Source organism: Electrophorus electricus, chromosome 9 (assembly GCF_041902795.1).
Source record: "Electrophorus electricus isolate QZ-2024a chromosome 9, ASM4190279v1, whole genome shotgun sequence".
Classification (NCBI taxonomy): domain Eukaryota; kingdom Metazoa; phylum Chordata; class Actinopteri; order Gymnotiformes; family Gymnotidae; genus Electrophorus; species Electrophorus electricus.
Window position 1 is genome coordinate 8,472,382 of NC_137505.1, and position 22,619 is coordinate 8,495,000.

At 42.9% G+C, this 22,619-nt stretch overlaps 1 protein-coding gene across 2 annotated transcripts in view; it reads right to left on the bottom strand.

Moving 5' to 3' along the window:
- Positions 1 to 21,844, bottom strand: part of gpm6bb (glycoprotein M6Bb) — a 29,428-nt gene extending 7,584 nt beyond the window's left edge. For both annotated transcript variants that reach the window (XM_027028229.3, XM_027028230.3), the window contains exon 1: positions 21,697 to 21,844. In XM_027028229.3, coding sequence (XP_026884030.1) covers positions 21,697 to 21,700 — 4 coding nt within the window. In that variant the 5' untranslated portion in view covers positions 21,701 to 21,844. The remainder of the gene's footprint in view (positions 1 to 21,696) is intronic.
- Between the last annotated feature and the right edge of the window lie 775 nt (positions 21,845 to 22,619).

Below are 22,619 nucleotides of genomic sequence, written 5' to 3' on the forward strand. Positions count from 1 at the left end.
AACACCCTCATGACATGGCAAGGTCGTTTGGCCTCTAGCTGTAACCCTCTGCTGGCTAATCAGTTTTTAATTAATTAGAAGTGTAGCAGCATCACAACAGCCGGTGTTGAGCCTGTGTCACACAGGCTGGAGTGCTGTGTAGGAGGTTGGGAATGGGAGAGTCTCACACGGGCCTTTAATCAGTCTGCTTATTCACACTAATGTCCTGCTCTGTTCACCACACACCCAGCAACATTCGCGTCACTGTGGATGGAAACGTTCACTAAGTGTCACGCAAACACCCTAAACAATACCACAGCTGGAAGGAGGCTGCGCCTCTAGGTCACGGCTCAGTGAAAACCAACAAGACACATGTTGGCAAAGTATTTAAATACAAAAGAGAATATTTGAAGGTCTTTGTATTTCAAATTAAACCCAAAAATGAACTGTAGAAGCCTGAGAATGGACTCCAGTGTAAAAAAACAAACAAACAAAACTAACATTTTGGGTCAACAGTCATAACACAAGTATGGTACAATCTGTGTGTAACCACTCGGTTATCATAGTATAGCATACACTTCAATATCGTAACCACGGTCATCACAGTACACTATATACCACAGTATTATTACCACTCAGTCATCACCGTAACCATCATAGTGTAAAGCCGGCACACAACAGCACGCTGATAAAATTCAAAGCCCCCTGCATCATGAATGTTAGCTGAGGTGCAGCTGCAAACACTAACCCCTAACCCCTAACCCCTAACCCTCCCTCAGCCCAGTCCTCTAACTGTTATCACAGCCTTTGTCTTTGGAGAGAATTAAGGTTCAGGTCACACACACACACACACACACGCACACATGCATGTGCACACACACACACACACACGCACATATGCATGTACACGTGCATGTGCACACACACACACAGTCGCACAAACACGCACAAATATATGCACACACACAAACTATAAAACATTTTTCTGCTCTGCCAGGAAAATGAACAGTCAATCTATAAGATTTCATCTTTGAGGACAGCACTGCAGTGTATAGAGATTCTATTAGTGTTGAGTCATATGTTATGATCTCTGGGGAAATTTGTCTCTGTCTCTCTATATTGTTAAAGTAACGATTTCTGGATTCGTAACACTGATTGAGTACCGTGGACTCAAGTCATGAGTTATTTGTCAAAAGGCAGAAAAATTATCAACAATGAATTATACAAATAATCCATCAGAATGACATTCTGTCACTTTGTTTTACTGTCACAGATTCAACCAGGTATGTCCCCTGGGTATGTCCTGCTTTCATTAGATTTTCTTGCTTTCTTGCATTTTGCTGCAAATAAAAAATGGTGTTTTAAGACTGAAAGGATTCATCTGAATATTTCTTTTAACAGAGTATAGGAATTTTTGTAGGTTATGTAAATATTATGATGTCATGTTTTTGATTAACCTCATCATCCTCCTCATGAGCTGGTCCCTGAGACGTGGCTCTGCACACAGCCTGGTAGTTCTGCTGACTGCAACACTGGTGTGTGATTTTATCCCTACACGCTTCAGCACACATTTATTTTTTCCCCACCCTGTGTAGTGTTGTGCTACACTCTGTATGAACAAAGCCCCCTTTCCCACGCCGGCTCTCTACTGCTCGTCAACAGCTCTTAAATCATCTGATTTTCCTTCTCAGCTGTCGTTCAGGAGCCACTTCAGGATGGTGCTTGTAGGTCCACTGCAGTAACACTGGTAAACTCCAAACTGGAACTAAGAATAGTTAATACTGCTATACAATCCCTTTCCCTCCCCCCTCCCCCCCCCCCCTCTCTCTCTCTCTCTCTCTCTCTCTCTCTCTCTCACACACACACACACACACACAGCTTGTGCCTGAACTCTTGTTCTGCTACCTCCAACAATCATGTCTTTTGTTCCGTCATGTACCTCCTTGGCCCTGCAGGTCCACTTCTCTCTGGTTTCCTCTGTGAACTTTGAGCCGCCGCTATGGTTTATTCCTTCTCTTTTCACTGATCAGAGTGCACTCTTCACTGGGACTTGATCAAGTGTCTCATGTTTCCCAGCTGACACACCGTCTCCTGTGGATGGGATCTCAACATACTCAGACTAGCAGAGGTCCGTTTTTTACAGTTAAAGTCTTGTCGAAAGGCTCTGATGATTTTGGGCAGTAACCATGTGGTCTGTGGCAGTATCAGGCCTACGTTCAGGCATTATGCGTCACCAGCACAAGGCCTTCAGATATGTGAATGTTTACAAATGTGATTCACAGAGTAAAGAACAAAAACAGCACAATGATAAACAGGGAAAAATGTGGAGAGAGGAAGAAAATCCCTTTTTCTCTACCCAAAGATTCTTAAATGTGTTTTCTCCTACACATGCACACACTATTATGTAGGCCTACAGTAGGATAGTTCCAGTGTAATGATCACATATGATAAATAATGTGTACATATCTATCAACCTTTTTCCTTTTTGTTTTTTTCACTCGTGTTTTAGATTTAGTGCATACCCCGTAAGGAGGGGGCGTGGTATATTAGTTCAGGGCTCGTCCCTTCCGGAGATCCTTCCGGAGATCTAGCCACTCAAGAGATCCAAAGTACTGAAGTATGCTGCCCCTTCCAGTGATTCCAAACTCTCATGTACCAGAGGCATTGGGTAGGCATCCAGGCATGCTTTGGCATTCAGACCATGGTAATCTACACAAAAACGGAAGGACCCATCTGGTTTAGGCACCAAGACCACAGGAGCCACCCAAGAAAAGGAGGATGGTTCTAGTATTTCCTCTGCCAACATCTTTTGAACATGGTTCTTGATCACTTCCTGCTTATGGGAGGAGATCTGGTATACTCATCACCTGACTGGCACCTCATCAGTAGTGTAGATTAGGTGTTGCACAATCTTAGCAGAACCTAAACTCTCTGTCCATACAATAGACCACTTCTGCAGCAGGGGTCTAACAGTCTGAGGTTGAGAGACAATGTTCTGATGGCATGCTGAGGGTTGCTCCGCCACCATAACTGCTGTATAATAGCTGATGCCATCCCCCTTAGTGAACATGTTTTCTTAAACTGATGTACTTTACCGTTGGATGTTATATACTTCTTGTGATAAGGTTGGAGGGTGAGCTTGCTAACCACTAGAAAATCTAGTCCCAGCAGTAGAGGCATATGCAGGTTGTTGTCCCCGAGGACATATATCTCCATTTTATAAGATGTGTCATGAAGACTGAGAAACAATAGAGCCTTCCTGATGGCTTGGCTCTCCTGTCCATCAGCCATCACAAAAGGCTGGTGGTTACAGCATTAGAGACCATTCTGGCGTTTCCATAGACTCTCTTGTATGAGGGTGAAGGTGCTTCCAGTATCCAGCAGGGCATCACAAGCAATCCCCCTGATCTGTACAGGAACCACAAGATTTGGAAATACACCTGAAGGAGTAGGATATTTTTTTCCCTCTAACCCCAGGGTATTATTGACTGCAGATGGAGTTTTGCTGAGGAATTTACAAACTTTGCTTTCCTATCTACCAAAGGGGACATTCGGGGTGAGCTGTGAAGTGGTAAAGAGACTGCCGAGTCACCAGCTTGTTTTACCGTGCTCACTGCCTCCCTGTTATGAACACTTTTACCGATGTCAAAGTGGTTGTGCTGGATGACCTGATGTGTGATATTGTGTTGGGTATATATGTATAATATTACTAGGGTGTGGTGTTGTATACACATGTTGGGGGGGGGGGGTTTATCCTACATTTCAACGTTAGTTTGTGTATTTAAAAATATTATAGTGTTAGTCGCACCACCTTGTCCTTGTTTGTGTTTGTGAAAGAGTCCTGAGGAAAACAAGGTGAACGTTTCACCAGTATGTCATAAAATACAAGGCACACCCACACAAACACTCCCCAACACCACAGATGAACAGTCTCCAACACCACAGCAGATCATACACATGCGCCCAGACTGGCTCTGTACCTATACTGCCCTAACTGAACAACATCTACAGGCACAAAAATTATCCATCCTAAGAGTACACAATTGCCTGCACGAACCACAAGTCAGAGATTCACTAAACACTTAACCGCATGAGTCAAACAGAACCCACAGTGAGCTTTCAGCAGTTACACAACAGACATGCACGTCCATGGACGGTTTCTCCTAATGCTGGGGGTGACCCATCAATACTTTCAACACTGAAAAGGTGTTTTGCTTATTTTATGACTCTTGCAGTAAAATGTCACATCTGCACATCTGCGTATTACAGTGCTACAAATCTACTTGTACTCAGTCCAGAGGAACCTTTACTGAATGTAAATCACTTTGGTTGTCATTTTCTTTGCTCCTGATGACTTGCACATGCTGCAGAGAATGATATTCCACATAAACATCCCAGGGAGAAGGGCGGGGTGTGTGTGTGTGTGTGTGTGTGTGTGTGTGTGTGTGTGTGTGTGTGTGTGTGTGTGTGTGTGTGTGTGTGTGTGTGTGTGTGTGTGTGTGTCGTGAGTCATGCACCATGATTCAAACCCACAGTCTTTAAAATACGCTTGGCCAAGCTGGAAAGTAGTCAGCAGGGACCAGACACACAAAGCACCCAGTGTGGACCAGCAGAGATCCGGACACGCTGGGGTCTCTATGGAGATGGTGCTGAATTAGAGGGGTGGGCCCAGGACCTCATGCTTCTGGAGGATTCTATAAGATGCTCAAACCAAGCAGCAGATTGCCCCACAGGCAGGAAACTCAGCCAGTTTCCTGCTTGCCAGTTTATGATCCTGTGTTTTACAATCCCAAACATGAGGGTTAAAAAACCCATTCATAAAGACACACACACACACACACACACACACACACACACACACCAACGCACACACATAGCTATGGCCATTCCATCCAACCTCACTTATCACCACAGCCAGAATTTCAGTATCTGAAACCAGATGGGACCTTCTCTTTCACAAACATGCACACGTACACACACACAGTCAGTTGCATGAGTACCATCTTCTTCAAACTTTATACCAAACCCCATATATATACACATATATCCCCATATATCCATCTGTAACCCAAACCTTACCTCTAATCCCAACCCCAGCTGTAACCCAAACATGACCTTTAATCACAAATCATAAACAAACCGTACATCTAAACCTAACCCTATAGCCTTGGCATCATTTTCAATTTATCACTTACATTCTAGCCCCATATTACATCTGTAACTCACAAAGACCCATCACTGCAGTTCCTTTAACATTTAGTCGCCCTCCTGCTCCCTTAGATCTCCGGTCAGGTCTTCCAGTGTCACTGCTCCCTCGGCCACCTCATGACTGCTCTACTCTCTCTTCCTTCAAAGTGCTCCTCAAAATATTTTTCTGCACAATTCTCCTTTTGCACCATTCTCTGCACAATTATCCTTTTCCTAATTTTTTTCTAAAACATGTGGTCTGTAACATGTGGCAGTCTAACACTGTATCAGTATATTGTGGTATTGCATAAGTGTGTGAAGTTGTTGTATTAGTGTGTTAGTACTCTGGTAAATATCAAGTGTGTTGTGCAGTTGTATCAGTGTGCAGAGACATTTGTATCAGTGTGTTGTACTGTTATATTAATATGTTGTGGTGTATGACAGGCACTGTAACTATCAGTGTTGTGGTGTTGAATTAGTGTGTTGTGGCAGTATATCAGTGTGTTGTAGTTTTGTGGCGGTGTGTTGTGGTGTTTTGGTGGGAGTCTGAGTCTGAGCTTTTCTCAATGTACCTTGTTCTTCCTGGCTTGACTCAAGGCTTTCCACTGATGGGAGTTTCCATGGCAACGTCCCACACATCACCAAAAATGCCTCCTTTCTCCCAACTTCTCTCCTCCCTTCTTTTGATTTTTCTCTTTTGCTCTCTTCACTTTTCTGTTTTTCTCCCTCTCTACACTTCTTTGCAATTCTTCTGAAAAAGTCTTTTTCAGTGTGTCTCTGTCTTCCCTCTGATTCTCTCTCTCGTTCTTTTTCTGTTTCTTTTAGATGCTCCTTTGGATTCCTTTGTATGAAGAAACAGTCACACTATGAATGACAATAAGGGACTACCCAGTTGGGGTATGTATGTGTGTGCATGTCAACTGCCCAGAAGCGGTGTGTGTGAGTGTGTGTGCGCGTGCGTGTGTGTGTGTGTGTGTGTGTGTGTGTGTGTGTGTGTGAGTGTGTGTGCGTGTGTGAGTGTGTGTGCGCGTGCGTGTGTGTGTGTGTGAGTGTGTGTGTGAGTGTGTGTGCGCGTGCGTGTGTGTGTGAGTGTGTGTGTGTGAGTGTGTGTGCGCGTGCGTGTGTGTGTGTGTGTGTGTGTGTTTTCCCAGCCAAACACAGTTCGAGGAGAGATGGGAGCCCTCTGAAGGCTCCATATGTCTATGCTGCTTACATTACTGCTAAACAGAAATAGCATAATCTAATCCACCATTTGCTGATGGATTTATTATCTAGAGTACACCAGAAAAAATAAAACAAACTGGAGAGAGAGAGATGAGAAGGAATGAGAGAGACAGAAACACAGAATCACTTCAAATCTGCAAGCTTTTAATCTTAGCACAGAAACACACAAAAAGCACGACTCACTTGCAGACCAACGTCCCGGAACATGAGACAGCACAGCCAATTTATTCAACACTTGACCAGTTAATTCAACACCCCAGTTTCAGCAGTAAGACAGAAATTCATGGCTTAAACAGCATCTCGGACAACTCACCATTCCTGACAGGAACTTCACATGGCAAGATTTACTTAAACACAACTGATGGTATCTGAGATGAAAAGGTGAACTGGGAGTTTTGTCATTATGCTGAACATCCTTTATTGTTGAATTAGGTGTAGGAAGAGAGTGCAGCCATGAGAAGATGTTTGTGTCAGAACGACCTCAGAGCCTGTCAGAGCCCATTTCACACCAGTGCCAGGCTGTGTTTTAAAGGGTTGTAAATTATATAGCCTAGTTGATCTACACTTCTAAAAAGAACATTTAAGATGTTGTATAATCACAAAAGCATGAAGGTCTGGAATCTTGGATAAACTAATAATAAGTAATTAATTTATCAAGCCACTGTTCTGTACTTTGCCTTAGATTTATGCCATAATACTGAACACAGTGAACATACTGAACACAGTGAACAGTGTTTTAGATGACACTATGCTGAAAGTGTAAAGACAATCAAAAGTGCCCAAATCACCTGTACATGTAAACTCCAAAACTCCAAATGGTGCACATCTTTGAATGAGAAATGCTGTTTCATCGTGCATCGTCAGTCACGTCAGTATCTTGCACAGAATCCTCGGTTTGTTGAATGTAGCACCATCCTATGTGCAGCATTATGACATACATGTAAAGCTGCTCCATAGACTTCCCCAGGAACAGAGCAACTATTTTACTCAGTTTTTAAGATTATTTTAATCTTTCTTATTTGCAAATTTGGTGCACTGCTACATCAGGACAGTTAGATAAATTTAGCAAGAATTTCTCTAACCCTAACCTTAGCCTAACCCTTAACCTTACCCCTAACCTTGGCATAACCCCTAACCCTAGCCCTAATCCCTAAAACTAATCTTATCATAACCCTTAACTGTAGCCCTAATCCGTAATCCTAACCTTAACATAACCCGTAACCCTACCCCTAACATTAGCATAACCCATAACCCCTAACCCTAGCCCTATACCTAATCTTGGCATAACCCCTGGCCCTATCCCTATGCCTAACCTTAGCCCAAACCCTAACCTTAGCATAACCCCTAACCCTAACCCAAGAAAGAACCAAAAAAAATTTTTTTTAAAGCTTTAAACCTGGAAGCAAAAGCACCTGATTTACTGCGACTGCAGTGACGTGTGACGTGTGTGTGTCGGAGGGTGTGTGTGTGTGTGTGTGTGTTTGTGTGCGTGTGTGTGTGTGTGTGTGTGTGCGTGGGGGTGTTTGGGGGGGTAGGCGGGGTGAGTGTGTGTGGGTGTGAGTGTGTGTGCGTGGGTGGAAAGCGGTGTGTGATGAAGTTTAATTTCTCTTGCTCCCTTTAAATTATTTTTCAATTATTTTTAAATTATTAACGCAATAGAACGGACAGGAAAGAAAATGAGGTCGTGGACGAGTCTCCAACTAAGAGTTTAATGAAACGACCAAAATAAAAAACGAACAAAAAGTGCGTCAACGAGAACAAAAGAAAGGCACATTCAGAGACCGATTAAACAAAAGGACTAAAGAGCAGTACATAATAACCCGCAGGCGTCCCCCCTCAGACATGCCAGCGTTAGCTAACCTCCAGTCTACACCACGTCCTGAGGGTGGCAAACGAGATTAATACGATGGGCCAGATGACGTGGATGTGTCGTCTGAAACTAATTTTACGTGAAGAAAGGTTCACCAGGCATGTGAACCTTTCTTAGTAATCGCGTCTTTTGCAATGTGTTTATTGCGCATGTTCATATCGCGATGACAATAAAAATACCATTAGTCGCCAGTACTAGTTCAAACCCAACCCTGGCCTCGATATAAAATGCACAAATATAGCTGTAGCTCTGTATCGCGACACGTTCTTCATACTCCACTGACTCGCACCGGGAATTTTAGCATCTTTTGGTAACTATGTAATCTACACATTAGGCCATTTTTGCTCATCGTACCCTGAGGTTTTTGTTGGAATTCCCCCAGTGCTGAAATGGAGAGCAGGACCCCTAAATCAGCCTGTCCCTGATTGTATGTTTGTGCTGCTGGTTTTGGGAATTGGAAAAAGCTCCGTTTTCCGAGGTCTCTGGCAAACAGAGTTTAACATCTCATGTGACTTCGCGCCTCCCAGGACAGGGTCTGGGGTGAAAAGATGTGGAGGTGAAGGCAACCCAGGACCAAATGCCCCAAGCAGAAGGTGTTGTTTGTGGCAAACATTCTCAGGCAAAATGAGCTTTGCAGTGCTCATTTGCATTCTGACAACTGGCAGTAGCTCCCAGGGATACACTGCTACTAACCATAAAGCACATAAGCTAACTATCTAAAATAATGCACACATTATGCAAACGCTTTATGTTTTAATGTTAGTGAACTTTATGCAACATATTATCTATTACCCAAAATCTGCAACAGTACCACAGACTGATAAAGGAAACAACAGGACAGTGATACAGCTGTGAACCCAGCACCAAGCCTGGGGTGCAAACCCAGCTTCAGGAAACAACAGCTGCTCTTTGAACTCAGCAGTTGTATCACATCCAGATCTGTCTGCCATTCTGGTCATTTACAGAATCGCTCACTGTTAGGAAGATTCTTTGCTTTGTCCAAGACAAACTGTTGTATATGTCACATCTCATGCACTGGAGAAGATATAGATCATGTGGATAAAGAAAGTCAGCAACTTTTCAAGCATAACACTCTATCAAAACAAACATTTAGAGGTTTTCATTTCCTTGTTATTTACCCTGTTATTCCATGTTATTTACACTGTTTTTCTATTCTTTAGTCTTTCCTCATCTGGAAAATATTTGTCCTGGAGAAGTCTTGGCATTGGTAGCATGTCAAAATTGGAACTTTGAGGTTTTTCAGTTCTTCATATTTTCATATTAGCAATGCAACGATATTGATCAATGGTGTAACGGCAGAGGGGCAGTGTAGTATCTGGTACGGTATATTGTGTAATAAAACCCATCCAGAAAAGATTTCATGTTGAGACCAATTACCTAATGTTTACCAGTACAACAGACAGCACTAAACTATGAAAATCTAAACATTATGGACTTATATCACTAAAATGTAAAACATATATATGAAGCATTTCTACCTCTTAATTCTTTATTTAAATAATGGATATAGTCATTATGTGCACAGCCATAATTAAAGCTTTATGCAGTCTGACCAAGCTTGTCTCAGAATATTAAAGGAGGATCTTAAAGCCTGTCCTCGATTGGCCCCTTGTCTCAGCAGACTGAACCCAGACATGTCAGCAGCCTTGAAACTAAGAAGATGGCTGTCACAAAACTCTGAATATTCATGAAGACAGACAGCTGCACTATTGAGCTTATTCAGAAGGAAATTAAACAACACTGAACTGAAAAGAGTGAAACTGAAGAACTGAGATCTTTTATCCTCTGTGCATCTGTGACCGTCTGAACAGAGAGTGACCAGATTCGTACTTCTTAAGTGAGAGCTTGGTATGATCCTGCCCTGTGTAGAGGCTAACATTAACACTGTATTTGATATTATATAATGCAGCCTATGACCGAATAATCTGTATACACCAGTTTAGACCAGTTGACCTTCTGGCAGTAAACAGAGTGACCAAACTGCTAGTCACTGCCAGTCATTCAGTGCTGACTAGAGTTATCTCTATCCCTAACACTAACCCTAATGCTAACCCTAACATCACTGGAAAATAACTAAAAAACAATGCTGCCAATAAACTCATGCTATCTGACTGCACAGTTTACTTATGAGCACCACAAGATATGCAAATGTGTCATAATAATAATAATAATAATAATAATAATAATAATAATAATTAACAACAACAATAATACTAATAACAACAAAAACAACATCTTTAGTAGCGCCTATTTAGAGTAAAGCACAATGGGTTAATAGACACACTGGGTTATTACAGACTGCTGGACAGATTTCTTGTATCTAAAGACTTCTGCAGAAGGTCATGCAACCATATCAACTGCGCAATTCAAACCAGACCCCTCTGACCTTTGACCCTAACTTTGACCCTGAGCCCTGAAGTTGTAACAATAGCACAGTGCGTGCATAGTGCATAGATGAGCTTTGTCTCCCATCTGAAGAGTCAGCTCACCACAGGCTGGACATTCTGCTGCATGAGAACAGTCAGTCACTAGCACCATAACAAACAGGCAGCAGACACCTGCTTAGTGAGGATCTCCACACCATGGACACGAGACCTGCAGTCCAGAAACAACAGCACCACAGGAGAAATTTCTGAGAATCTTGAAGAAGAGACCACATGCACTGGCTCAAATTTAACCCCATAACTCCAGGCCCTCTACAGTGGCATTAGGGTCAGAGCTAGGGTTTTGGGCTTTATGAGGTCTCCTTGAACTCAATGCCTTCTATAGTGACTCTGCACTCCACAACATTTTCCCCTCAGACAGATTGAACTCTTTTACTGTTCATTCTGTACATCTGGTAAAAGTTATAGAATTTTGGCACATTCCAGAGAATGGAACATGGTGCTCAGTGCAGCTCAGCAGCACTCACTGCCTCCAGTATGAACTGTGTAAAATAACCCTAATTCCTTATTTATATTATCAGCTATCCATAATGGATTATAATTTAACTGACTGTGCTTGTCTGCATTGGAATTGAGGATTAGGATTATTTAGGATTAGGACACTGTTATAAGAAGGAAGCAGAAGAAGGATTATTTTAATATCATATTGCTAACACATTTAAAATCCTTTAATGTTGATTGCACCTTGTTGAATTGTATACGAACTCTACTTTTACAGTAATGAGCAAAATGACAAGAAACACAATGCTTCAAATGACCTCTCAGTCAATCACCAACTCCAGCCAATGCTGAATAAAGCACATGAATTCTGTGTTACTCTCAAACCTACAGGTGGAAACTCTGACGCACGTGGTAGTGCAGACCAGGCAAACGGAGTCCATGATTCATCATGTGGGTTTTCAGATCCTCTAACTGGACCACAACCTGGAGAGTGCTGTCCAACCCAGTACAATGCAGTCCAACCCAGTTCCGTACAGTCCAACTCAGCACATGTAGATCTGTCCCTGATGTTCTCACAGATATGTTATAATGCAGTAGAGTTTGTTTAACCAGCTATTAGAATAGGCAACAGAATAACATGTTCTCCACTCCTGGTCTATACAGGAGAGCTGTTGTGAAACTACTTTTCAGAATGGCACTTTGAAACTAGAGATGATGTCGTTTTTAATTCAGATTTGTAAGTGTCCCCCACTTCAACTCTCTAGCTTTGTGTGTGTTTGTGTGTGTCTCAAGATCCTTGATAAAAGCACCCAAAGTGTCTAACATGCTGGCTCTAGACCAACAGCTAGCTTCAGCATTGTCAGTGTTCCTCAATGATTCAAGTGTTTAACTGTCAAATGAGATCAAGTCAATCTGATATTCATCTGTGCTGATCTACATGCCGATGTGTAAATTTAGACCTCTTTAGATGAAACAGAAAAAGTGAGATCTGGAGCATACTGTACTGGAATTCATCTTTGCAGCTGTCTGAACCATCTGTTAGGATCAAGAGCTGGACAGACGATTGGTTATAATATTACCAGTAATATTTAATTAGTCCCAGTAGTTCAGATGGCCAATGCAAAGCAACCTTACCATGTTATAAATGACACACAGCATCTGTCCCCAGGCTAGTGTTTCACCTTTGGTTCAGCTTCACAATCCCCAAATGACTAAGACAGTGGCTGATCTGCTTGGACAGGCATGCTATTGCATTTCCTGCAGCTGTCGTCTCATCCGGAAAAAAACTCAAACTGAGACATTCTCATGGCCTGCACGCCTTCTATGCACATTACAGCTGAATTTACAGCCAAAGAGCCCAGACGATGAAGATGTTAGCTAAGACATTAACATCACACATGAGTTGAAATCTTTCCCTATAGAACCAGAGGGACCACAGCCTCAAATTCAGCTTCACAGACATCAATAGGACCAATATGAAGTTTTGCATAACATCTTTAAGATCAGCTTGAGGGTTATAATGAGGCACTGTTCAGTAATCAGAAGACATGAGACGAGGACAACACAGGCTCTTCAAAAAAGAGGATCACAATCAGCTGAAGAACTGTAAGGGGTTATTCAACATAGTGAATTACTCATGAACTTCAGCTGAAGATTTAAAGTACACTGAAGTATTTCCCCAAAGTAGTCACATGTTTAAATCCTGCTAGTTCTGCCCATGTAAAGCTCAGGGCTGCTCTGAACAAAGTCTCCATTAGACTTAAGGGTGTTTTCAAATCAGCCTGCAACTTTCTGTGGGTATTTAAAGTTTAAAACTCAGTCCAATACAACTCCAATTCTCCGTTTGATATGCAAATAAGGAGTGGGAGGTGATTAGCTAGGTGATGGCTACAGTGAGGATCTTTTGGTCTTCACTCAGTAGCAGCACCAGTGAATGAGCACAGCACAAAGAGCTGCCTGTGGGGACTCAGTGCACTCGCTGGGTCCCATGCCAAGATACCGTGAGCCTTCAAACTCGCTTTCAAGCCACTTTAACAAGCACTTTTATCCACAGGGTTCAAACAACCCCCAGGAACACTGGCTAAAGGCATCTGAATCTGAGCCCAAAGGTCCTGTGAATGTCCTCATAATGTGCACAGCTCTGTACTGTCCAACCTCCCTCTTCTTATAATACCTGTTCTTATAATAGTATGTTTTGCGAGAGACAGAACAAACTAAAAACATATCGAAGCAAATCAAGCTTAATGCTCTTCTCTTTTTCCAGATTTACTGTATAGCCTTACACATATGCGCATATGTGTGTTCTTGTGCCTGATTGGTATGTTTTAATATGACAGCAATAAAGCATACCTATACCAGTGTGTGAATAGAATTATTTCACTAGAACCTTTGGGAAATTTGTGTCTGGAACAAAACATAACTAATCCACACACTCCCCCACACACGCTAATCCTCACCATCATACACCCATGTCACTAAGAATCTGATTCCTGCCAATGAACAAACCCTCCTGGTTCCTATACCATCAATAAATAATGAATAGAAATGAAGTTCTTAATAAGAAAAATAAAGATTAAGAAGAATATTCATAATTTGAGGTTAAACTGTTCACCCATTTTAAACACCAATATTTTACTGTTTAAAATTAGCCCATATGAAATGTTACACGCTTAAAAACATTTCCATCCTCCACTGATAATTTCCATCGTCCATCTCCCCGGCGTAGACTTTATAGACGTTATCTTTGTTAAGATGTCTTGTTTTCAGATCTTTGTAGAGGTCAGGATACTTCTCGGTCAAATGCTTAGCCCTGTTGCTGGCATTGCCTTTTTGCAGTGGAAAGATTTATAACACCTTTATCATCTGTTGGCTGGTCGTCTTCATCAGTGATGTAGGCAAAATATGCCAACACTCGACAGGGCCTGTTTTCCCCACAAGTCGTGGACGTGAGAGGAACTCTTTTGTTTTTAACGTAGCCATGCTACCTGCCTCGCTAGGTCACTGCCTTCATACAGCCCATGCTGCCTCGCCACTCGAGCCAGCTGGCCAATAAACTCATGCTATCTGACTGCACAGTTTACTTATGAGCACCACAAGCTATGCAAATGTGTCATAATAATAATAATAATAATAGTTTGATTCACATTTGATTCACATATCCAGAATACTGATTCAGTTCCTCAGGCTATATTCAGTATTGAAAGCATTGAAGATATAGAATCGACTCGAATTTAATCGATTTATTTGCTACATTGTAGTCATGAAAAAGCACCAAATCTTGGATGCCTCATGCAACTGGGTTTATTTTACACTAAAGTGACCAACTGCTTCAGCTACCAGCTCCGTGATGGTTTTTACTGTTTTATTATTAGAGTTTCAAGTTTCACGGGAAAAAGAGTAAACAATTAGCACTGATGTATGAGGAGCACATGGCTGAAATTTTCACAGATCCAGAGTTCCACTCCATTTCCAGGATGGTGACAGAAGATGGGTGACTTCCAGGGGACAGCCACACACCCCCACCGCCCCCTCCTGGGCTCTTTTCATTATGCCTTTAGTCTGGGGAGAGAGTGCATGTCTTTCTTTTCATTTCATCCCACAGTTAACAAAGACTGTCACTGTAAGTATAGATAAAAAATGAATATACCAAAGAGTATAGTTTATCTCCAGAGTCATGGAGGTTGGACACTCTGGACACCAGCGCAGACATGCTGGATGCTGTGGACAAGTGGGAGAAAAATAAAGTGCAGCAGACCCTGTCCCACAGTGGACAGTGGACAGTGACAAAGACCCTGTCCCACAGTGGACAGTGTACAGTGACATAGACGCTGTCCCACAGTGGACAGTGGACAGTGACATAGACCCTGTCCCACAGTGGACAGTGTACAGTGACATAGATCCTGTCCCACAGGGTACAGTGTTATAGACCCTGTACCACAGTGGACAATGTACAGTGACATAGACCCTGTCCCACAGTGTACAGTGTTATAGACCCTGTACAACAGTGTACAGTGACATAGACCCTGTCCCACAGGGTACAGTGTACAGTGACATAGACCCTGTCCGACAGTGGACAGTGACATAGATCCTGTCCCACAGTGTACAGTGTTATAGACCCTGTCCCACAGTGTACAGTGACATAGACCCTGTCCCACAGGGTACAGTGTCATAGACCCTGTCCCACAGTGGACAGTGGACAGTGTTATAGACCCTGTCCCACAGTGTACAGTGACATAGACCCTGTCCCACAGTGTACAGTGACATAGACCCTGTCCCACAGTGTACAGTGACATAGACCCTGTCCCACAGGGTACAGTGCTATAGACTCTGTGTCCACAGTGGACAGCGATATAGACCCTGTCCCACAGGGTACAGTGCTATAGACTCTGTGTCCACAGTGGACAGTGATATAGACACTGTGTCCACAGTGGACAGTGCTATAGACCCTGTGTCCACAGGGTACAGTGTACAGTGTTATAGACCCTGTCCTATAGTGTACAGCACCACAGACCCTGTGTCCACAGTGTACAGCGCCAAAGATCCTGTGTCCACAGTGGACAGCGCTATAGACCCTGTCCCACAGGGTACAGTGCTATAGACTCTGTGTCCACAGTGGACAGTGATATAGACACTGTGTCCACAGTGGACAGTGCTATAGACCCTGTGTCCACAGGGTACAGTGCTATGGACTCTGTCCCACAGTGCACAGTGCTATAGACTCTGTGTCCACAGTGGACAGTGATATAGACCCTGTGTCCACAGTATACAGTGCTATAGATTCTGTCCCACAGTGTACAGTGCTATAGACTCTGTCCCACAGGGTACAGTGCTATAGACCCTGTGTCCACAGGGTACAGTGCTATAAACCCTGTGTCCACAGGGTACAGTGCTATAGACTCTGTCCCACAGTGGACAGTGCTATAGATCCTGTCCCACAGTGGACAGTGGACAGTGACATAGACCCTGTCCCACAGTGTACAGTGACATAGACCCTGTCCCACAGTGGACAGTGTTATAGACCCTGACCCACAGGGTACAGTGTTATAGACTCTGTCCCACAGTGGACAGTGCTATAGACTCTGTCCCACAGTGCTATAGACCCTGTGTCTACAGTGTACAGTGCTGTAGACCCTGTCCCACAGTGGACAGTGCTATAGACCCTGTGTCCACAGTGGACAGTGCTATAGACCCTGTGTCCACAGGGTACAGTGGTATGGACTCTGTCCCATAATGCACAGTGCTATAGACTCTGTCCCACAGTGCACAGTGCTATAGACCCTGTGTCCACAGGGTACAGTGCTATAGACTCTGTCCCACAGTGTACAGTGCTATAGACCCTGTGTCTACAGTGGACAGTATTATACAGCCTGTCCCACAGTGGACAGTGCTATAGACCCTGTCCCACAGTGCACAGTGCTATAGACTCTGTCCCACAGTGCACAGTGCTATAGTCCCTGTGTCTACAGTGGACAGTGCTATAGACCCTGTGTCCACAGTGCACAGTGCTATAGACCCTGTGTCCACAGGGTACAGTGCTATAGACTCTGTCCCACAGTGTACAGTGCTATAGACCCTGTGTCTACAGTGGACAGTGCTATAGACCCTGTGTCTACAGTGGACAGTGCTATAGACTCTGTCCCACAGTGCACAGTGCTATAGTCCCTGTGTCTACAGTGGACAGTGCTATAGACCCTGTCCCACAGTGGACAGTGCTATAGACTCTGTCCCACAGTGCACAGTGCTATAGACCCTGTGTCTACAGTGGACAGTGCTATAGACCCTGTGTCTACAGTGGACAGTGCTATAGACCCTGTCCCACAGTGGACAGTGCTATAGACCCTGTCCCACAGTGGACAGTGCTATAGACCCTGTGTCTACAGTGGACAGTGCTATAGACTCTGTCACACAGGGTACAGTGCTATAGACCCTGTCCCACAGGGTACAGTGCTATAGACCCTGTCCCACAGTGGACAGTGCTATAGACTCTGTCCCACAGGGTACAGTGCTATAGACCCTGTCCCACAGTGGACAGTGCTATAGACTCTGTCCCACAGGGTACAGTGCTATAGACCCCAACTCTCTGTGCTGCAGATCCTGCCCCTGGAAACACTGAAGCTGATTCTATCACACACAGTGTGTCTGAGCTCTACTTATGCCTTTGGCAGTGCTAAGACAAATAAAATGCTTAGCAAAAGAATTTAATCTCCTGATTCCGAAAATTTATCAACAATGGAAAGTTTTTTTCTGTTGCCTTTGGAAGTTGTCTTTATCTTCCCTGAATTTTTTAACTGTGAGACTCTAAATAACTTGGGTCTTAAACCGAGCTTACTGTTTGACATCTATTCTGTGTAAAGTATCTAAAATGTCTGTAAGCAACAGTTAAACAAGCCATGAATAATCAAAAAAGGACAAAAATAATAAAAACATTTTTATACATTTGACATATAAAACGTAAGTCATTACATGAAGCAAAAATACCATGAAAAAAACTCTACCTATCAGACCACAACCTAGCAAGTACCATCATTTGAACCAAATTCTAATGCTACCCTGCAAAATAAAACATGATTGCTTTCATAGTCTCATTTTACTCATAAACAATGAGACCTGCTGAGCTCACTGAGCCAACAGTGAGTAAGACTTTCCAAGATGCTGTTGTGGGGTGAGTTCTTCCTGAACTACAGTCAGCACAAAGGCAGAGAGAGTAAAGCTAGGAGAAATGTCTCCGTTTAGCTCATAATTCACTCAGAACATGATCAATGGTAAGTGGCACTCAAGGTAGAGCTAACCTTCACTTGGTTCCACTGGTTGAGCAAAAGTAAAGTTAACATACTTCAAGACAGGCACAAAATAAAGATAATCTTGTTAATGTCACAAGTCATGTCAGGAATGAACTAAAGTCATCATCAAAAAAAGCTGTTAACCAGGCTGTTGTGGATTAGGTAAAGAATGCACACAGTAAAAACACACTGGGTTATTAGTAAGTGTGACGTGCTCTAACATCAGCACTCACATTCTGCACGTCTCTGTGGCTCTGACAGGGCTTGGTAATCAAAGCCACTCATAGCTCTTTTCAACCAACATAACTTGAACGGGTTCTAGAATGGGTTCTATTTAGGTTTCTTAGAACCTTGGTGCTATTCAGAGAACTGGTGAAGAACACACAGGAAATAAAAGGTATCCACCTTTTATTTCCTATTTCCTGTGTGTTCTGTGTGCAACGCGAGTCCGAACTGAAGCGTTTAATGAAACGAACGAAATATTAAAGAAATTATAAAAATACATAATATTGTTAATACATATTAATTATTAAGTGTTAATACTTTAATATAATACAGCACAAGTAAACAATGTTAATATAATACTACAGTATTAAATATGATATAGTCATGGATATATAATAACAGTACATGTAGTCTAATAAATAATGTAGCCAATCTGTCATCACAGTTCACACTGAAAAATATACTGTTCTTTGGTTGCAGCTGGGACGAACTTGCAAGACCTATTTATTTAAGTTCATTTAAGAAGGGAATATAAAGTTTAGAGTTCAAGAAAAAGGTTAAAGAGTTAAAGAAAATATTTTTGAGGGAATGCAGTGCCAAGCTTGGTGTGTATGATTTGGTACGCCATATGTCATATTCACCCTTTTCCACCAACAGTTCACACTGAAACAGGGTTTATTAGTAAGCGTTTGGTACATTTCCACCAAAAATAAATCCACCAAACGCTTACTAATAAACCCTGTTTCAGTGTGAACTGTTGGTGGAAAAGGGCTGAGTGGACAGAATATGGCATATGGCGTACCAAGTCGCAGGTGAACACAGGATATGGCGTACCAAGTCGCAGGTGAACACAGGATATGGCATACCAAGTTGCAGGTGAACACAGGATATGGCATACCAAGTTGCAGGTGAACACAGGATATGGCATACCAAGTTGCAGGTGAACACAGGATATGGCATACCAAGTTGCAGGTGAACACAGGATATGGCATACCAAGTTGCAGGTGAACACAGGATATGGCATACCAAGTTGCAGGTGAACACAGGATATGGTGTACCAAGTTGTATGTCAATACAGGATATGGTGCACCAAGTCACAGGTGAATATGACATATGGCGTACCAAATCATACACACCAAGCTTGGCACTGCATTCCCTCAAAAATATTTTCTTTAACTCTTTAACCTTTTTCTTGAACTCTAAACTTTATATTCCCTTCTTAAATGAACTTAAATCAAGCTATCTATCACTAACGCCTCCTGTCTTTTCACAAGAGCTAGAAACATCATCATCACTGGACACATGGGATGCTGAACAGCAATAAAGGCTTTTCAGAGCATCCTCACTATACTTACACCTATAATCCCACAATTCTGTACCCACAATAAAAGCATAATAATGAAAAATTATTTGAAACATCACTTGGGTGTAAAGTCCTCTCTGACACACAAGAGAAATGACGGCATCAGTAGACTCCAGCCTTCCTCTTCAGGGTTCCTATGACTGGCCAGTAGCTTCTCCCTGATATGTCCTAACACCCATCGGTTTGCACACATTTTTGTTTATTAGAGACTACATTTATTAAACTCCTCAGAGAAAGAGTATTTACAGTGGGCCAATCTTGGTTTTCACAATCTTGTTCCAGATCAGAGATCTGAGATATTGTACAGAAATGCATCACTGCCTGGACTGATGGCAGTATATGACAGCGGGTTCCAGATCAGAGGTCTGAGATGGCAGCATATGACAGGCGGCCCGTCTCATTGGTACTTTGGTACACAGCCACACATTCCAAAGGCAAAGGTGCATTTCTATGCGTTGACACAATTTCACCAATGACAAACATGTAGCTTATACACAGATGTTTCGCTATTCTCTCTAATAAGCTCACAATAGCTTTATAACATCATAACTGCTTCAACCCCTTGGCATTGAAAAGGACAAACAAAATGTATCAAAGATTGCATAATAGCCCCGCCAAAAAAAACAGGCACAAATAAATCATTCATTCAAATGTCTCAGAAAGAGATTTTGTAACAACTACAATCTAGCAGTTGCATAAAGCACAAAGCAGGCTCTACCCCTGGCCCACATCCTCCCAGTGGAGGGACAGAGGGCCCCGATTCACTGGTGCTGCCTTTCTCAGGCTGTGTTCAGAGTGGAGATTCACTGGATTCCACCACCGGCAGCGGCTGGCCGCTCACAAAGAGGCTGAGCCTGAATGAAGGCACACAAAGGCAGCCTGTGGGAGCGCAAGGTGCTCAGTGAATGCCTGCAAAAGCTCTCCGCTGTTTGCCGTATCATAGCCATTCAGCTCTTCCAACACCATCCCCCCTATTAGACCCGGCTCCGCCAGGGCAGGACACATGGTTCAGTTCAAGCAGCCGAAGAACCCCTCGGGTAACAGCCTAGCTGACAGGGCAAGAGAACACTGGTTACTTTAAACCAGCAAATAAAATCAAGATGTTAATGTCCCCCACAGCTCCGTAAAGGGGACAGTGTTCTCATGGATATAGATACTTGTGGTATCAAACAAACAAATAGCCCACTAAAATCTGAACTGTGTGAGAGAAGGAGAAACTGATTACAAGAAAGAAAGAAAGAAAGAAAGAAAGAAAGAAAGAAAGAAAGAAAGAAAGAAAGAAAGAAAGAAAGAAAGAAAGAAAAACATCTGGTCCACAGTCCACTCGAAGCCCTAAAGCGTGAGTCTGTTGGCTGTCTGTGACATGTGTTCAGTGTCAGTACCACCGGCGTCTCCCCAGCACTAAAGTGTTGAAAAGCAGAGGTCCCAAAGCACGCTAATGCCCTTTCGTCCCTACCACACCTCAAACCTACTTAACGATAGCACACGGACATCTCCAACTCGATCCACTACAATTTAAAAGATTTAACTCCACGCCAAACGTTGAGTAATCCCCAGCTCTGACCACCGCTTGCAGAGCGCTCACTCGGTGACAACACAGCGGCAAACGCATGCACCACAGATGGTAAATACACGCGAATTTATTATAGAGAGTTTTCCAGGTCAGTAAAATCTAACACTGAACAGTTAAGTGCTGGCCAAGAAGTGAAAGATCTACTTTAAATGAGGTCAATCCACAGCAGCCTGTTTACGTAAGAGAACTTTCATCTTTCTGTTCGTTTGCAGCCGATGATAGTCAGCATATCGTCTTTTTCCTGTAGTCTGGAGCGATAAGCCCAGGGATGTTTGGCTCAACCCTGCTGATACTTCCTCACCAAACCATGACCTCACTGCACTCAGAGTTTATCCTACTGCGAAAGAATCCTTTAAGTCTCTCCATAATCGCAGTTCTTCTAAAACTGTCCCTAATCGTAGTTATTCTGGGTTCATTCAGATCCACAAGGACAGGAATTCCCAAAATATATCCGCATATTTTTCAAAACAACTTCATCGCAAAGTTAAGGCGCTCAGAAATGATACCATTAAATAAATGACAACACAAAAATTAAGCTTTAAACAAACTCACTTCTGATGAAATAAAACATTAGCTCATGCCATACATACCCATCGTTCTTCTGCCTTTCGTTTTATGTAGTTTAAAAAGTTGAGTTTAACACTCGAAGATGGGAAAAGCCGATGAAACGCAAACGCTGGACCGTCGACAGGGTCTCATCAACCCTAACCCAGTTTGGAGACTGAGCGGATGACGTCAGAGACCAGGGTTACGACTATTTTATCCATGTGATTCAAGTAGCATTACATTTTTATTATTTTGTCATCGACTCAATAAAAATCGCAAGCTTGGAAATAAAATTCTGACTTTCAGATTTGCCTTTTTCATGTTTATCTAAAATCCATGTCAGGCTATAATACAAATAAGTTGATTGTCTTACAGAGTGATAGCCACTCTACGATGCACTGGCTGAGTTACCGCTTCTGGGACTGGTCAGAATTGACAAATCAGCACTGATTCATGATCTCTCATTTCTCATTTTCTTCTCTTACCAGGCATCATCATCCCTCATCACCTCTTCTTCGGCAGACATGGATCCTCTGTGGACTGGGAGAGGTCTGGCACAGTTCAGCTCAGTCAGCTGGAAGCACAGTTTCTGTTTATGGCAGTCGTGGTGGAAGCAGAGTGGAGACATTCTCTGAATCTTCTCGAGGAAAACTAAGAGGTGTGCTATGATTTTAGACACCTGTGGTAAGTTTCATGGTGCAAAAGGTACTTTGAGTGATGGAGTTAGTGTACAGTGTCTGAGTTATCGTCCTCACTGTAGATACATGTCTGCCTCTCTCAGACCAAGGCCTCAGTAATCAGAGGGAATAACCAGATCCTGCTTGTACTTGCTTTCATGCTGCTGCTGGTGTGTTTTTATGAGTCCAGGTATGGTCACTAAACACCAAAGTTTCCTCTACAGAGGACTTTGCCAGTAAAACGTGATGGAATGCAGTAAAGTGTAAATCAGCACAATGGCTCCAGAGAC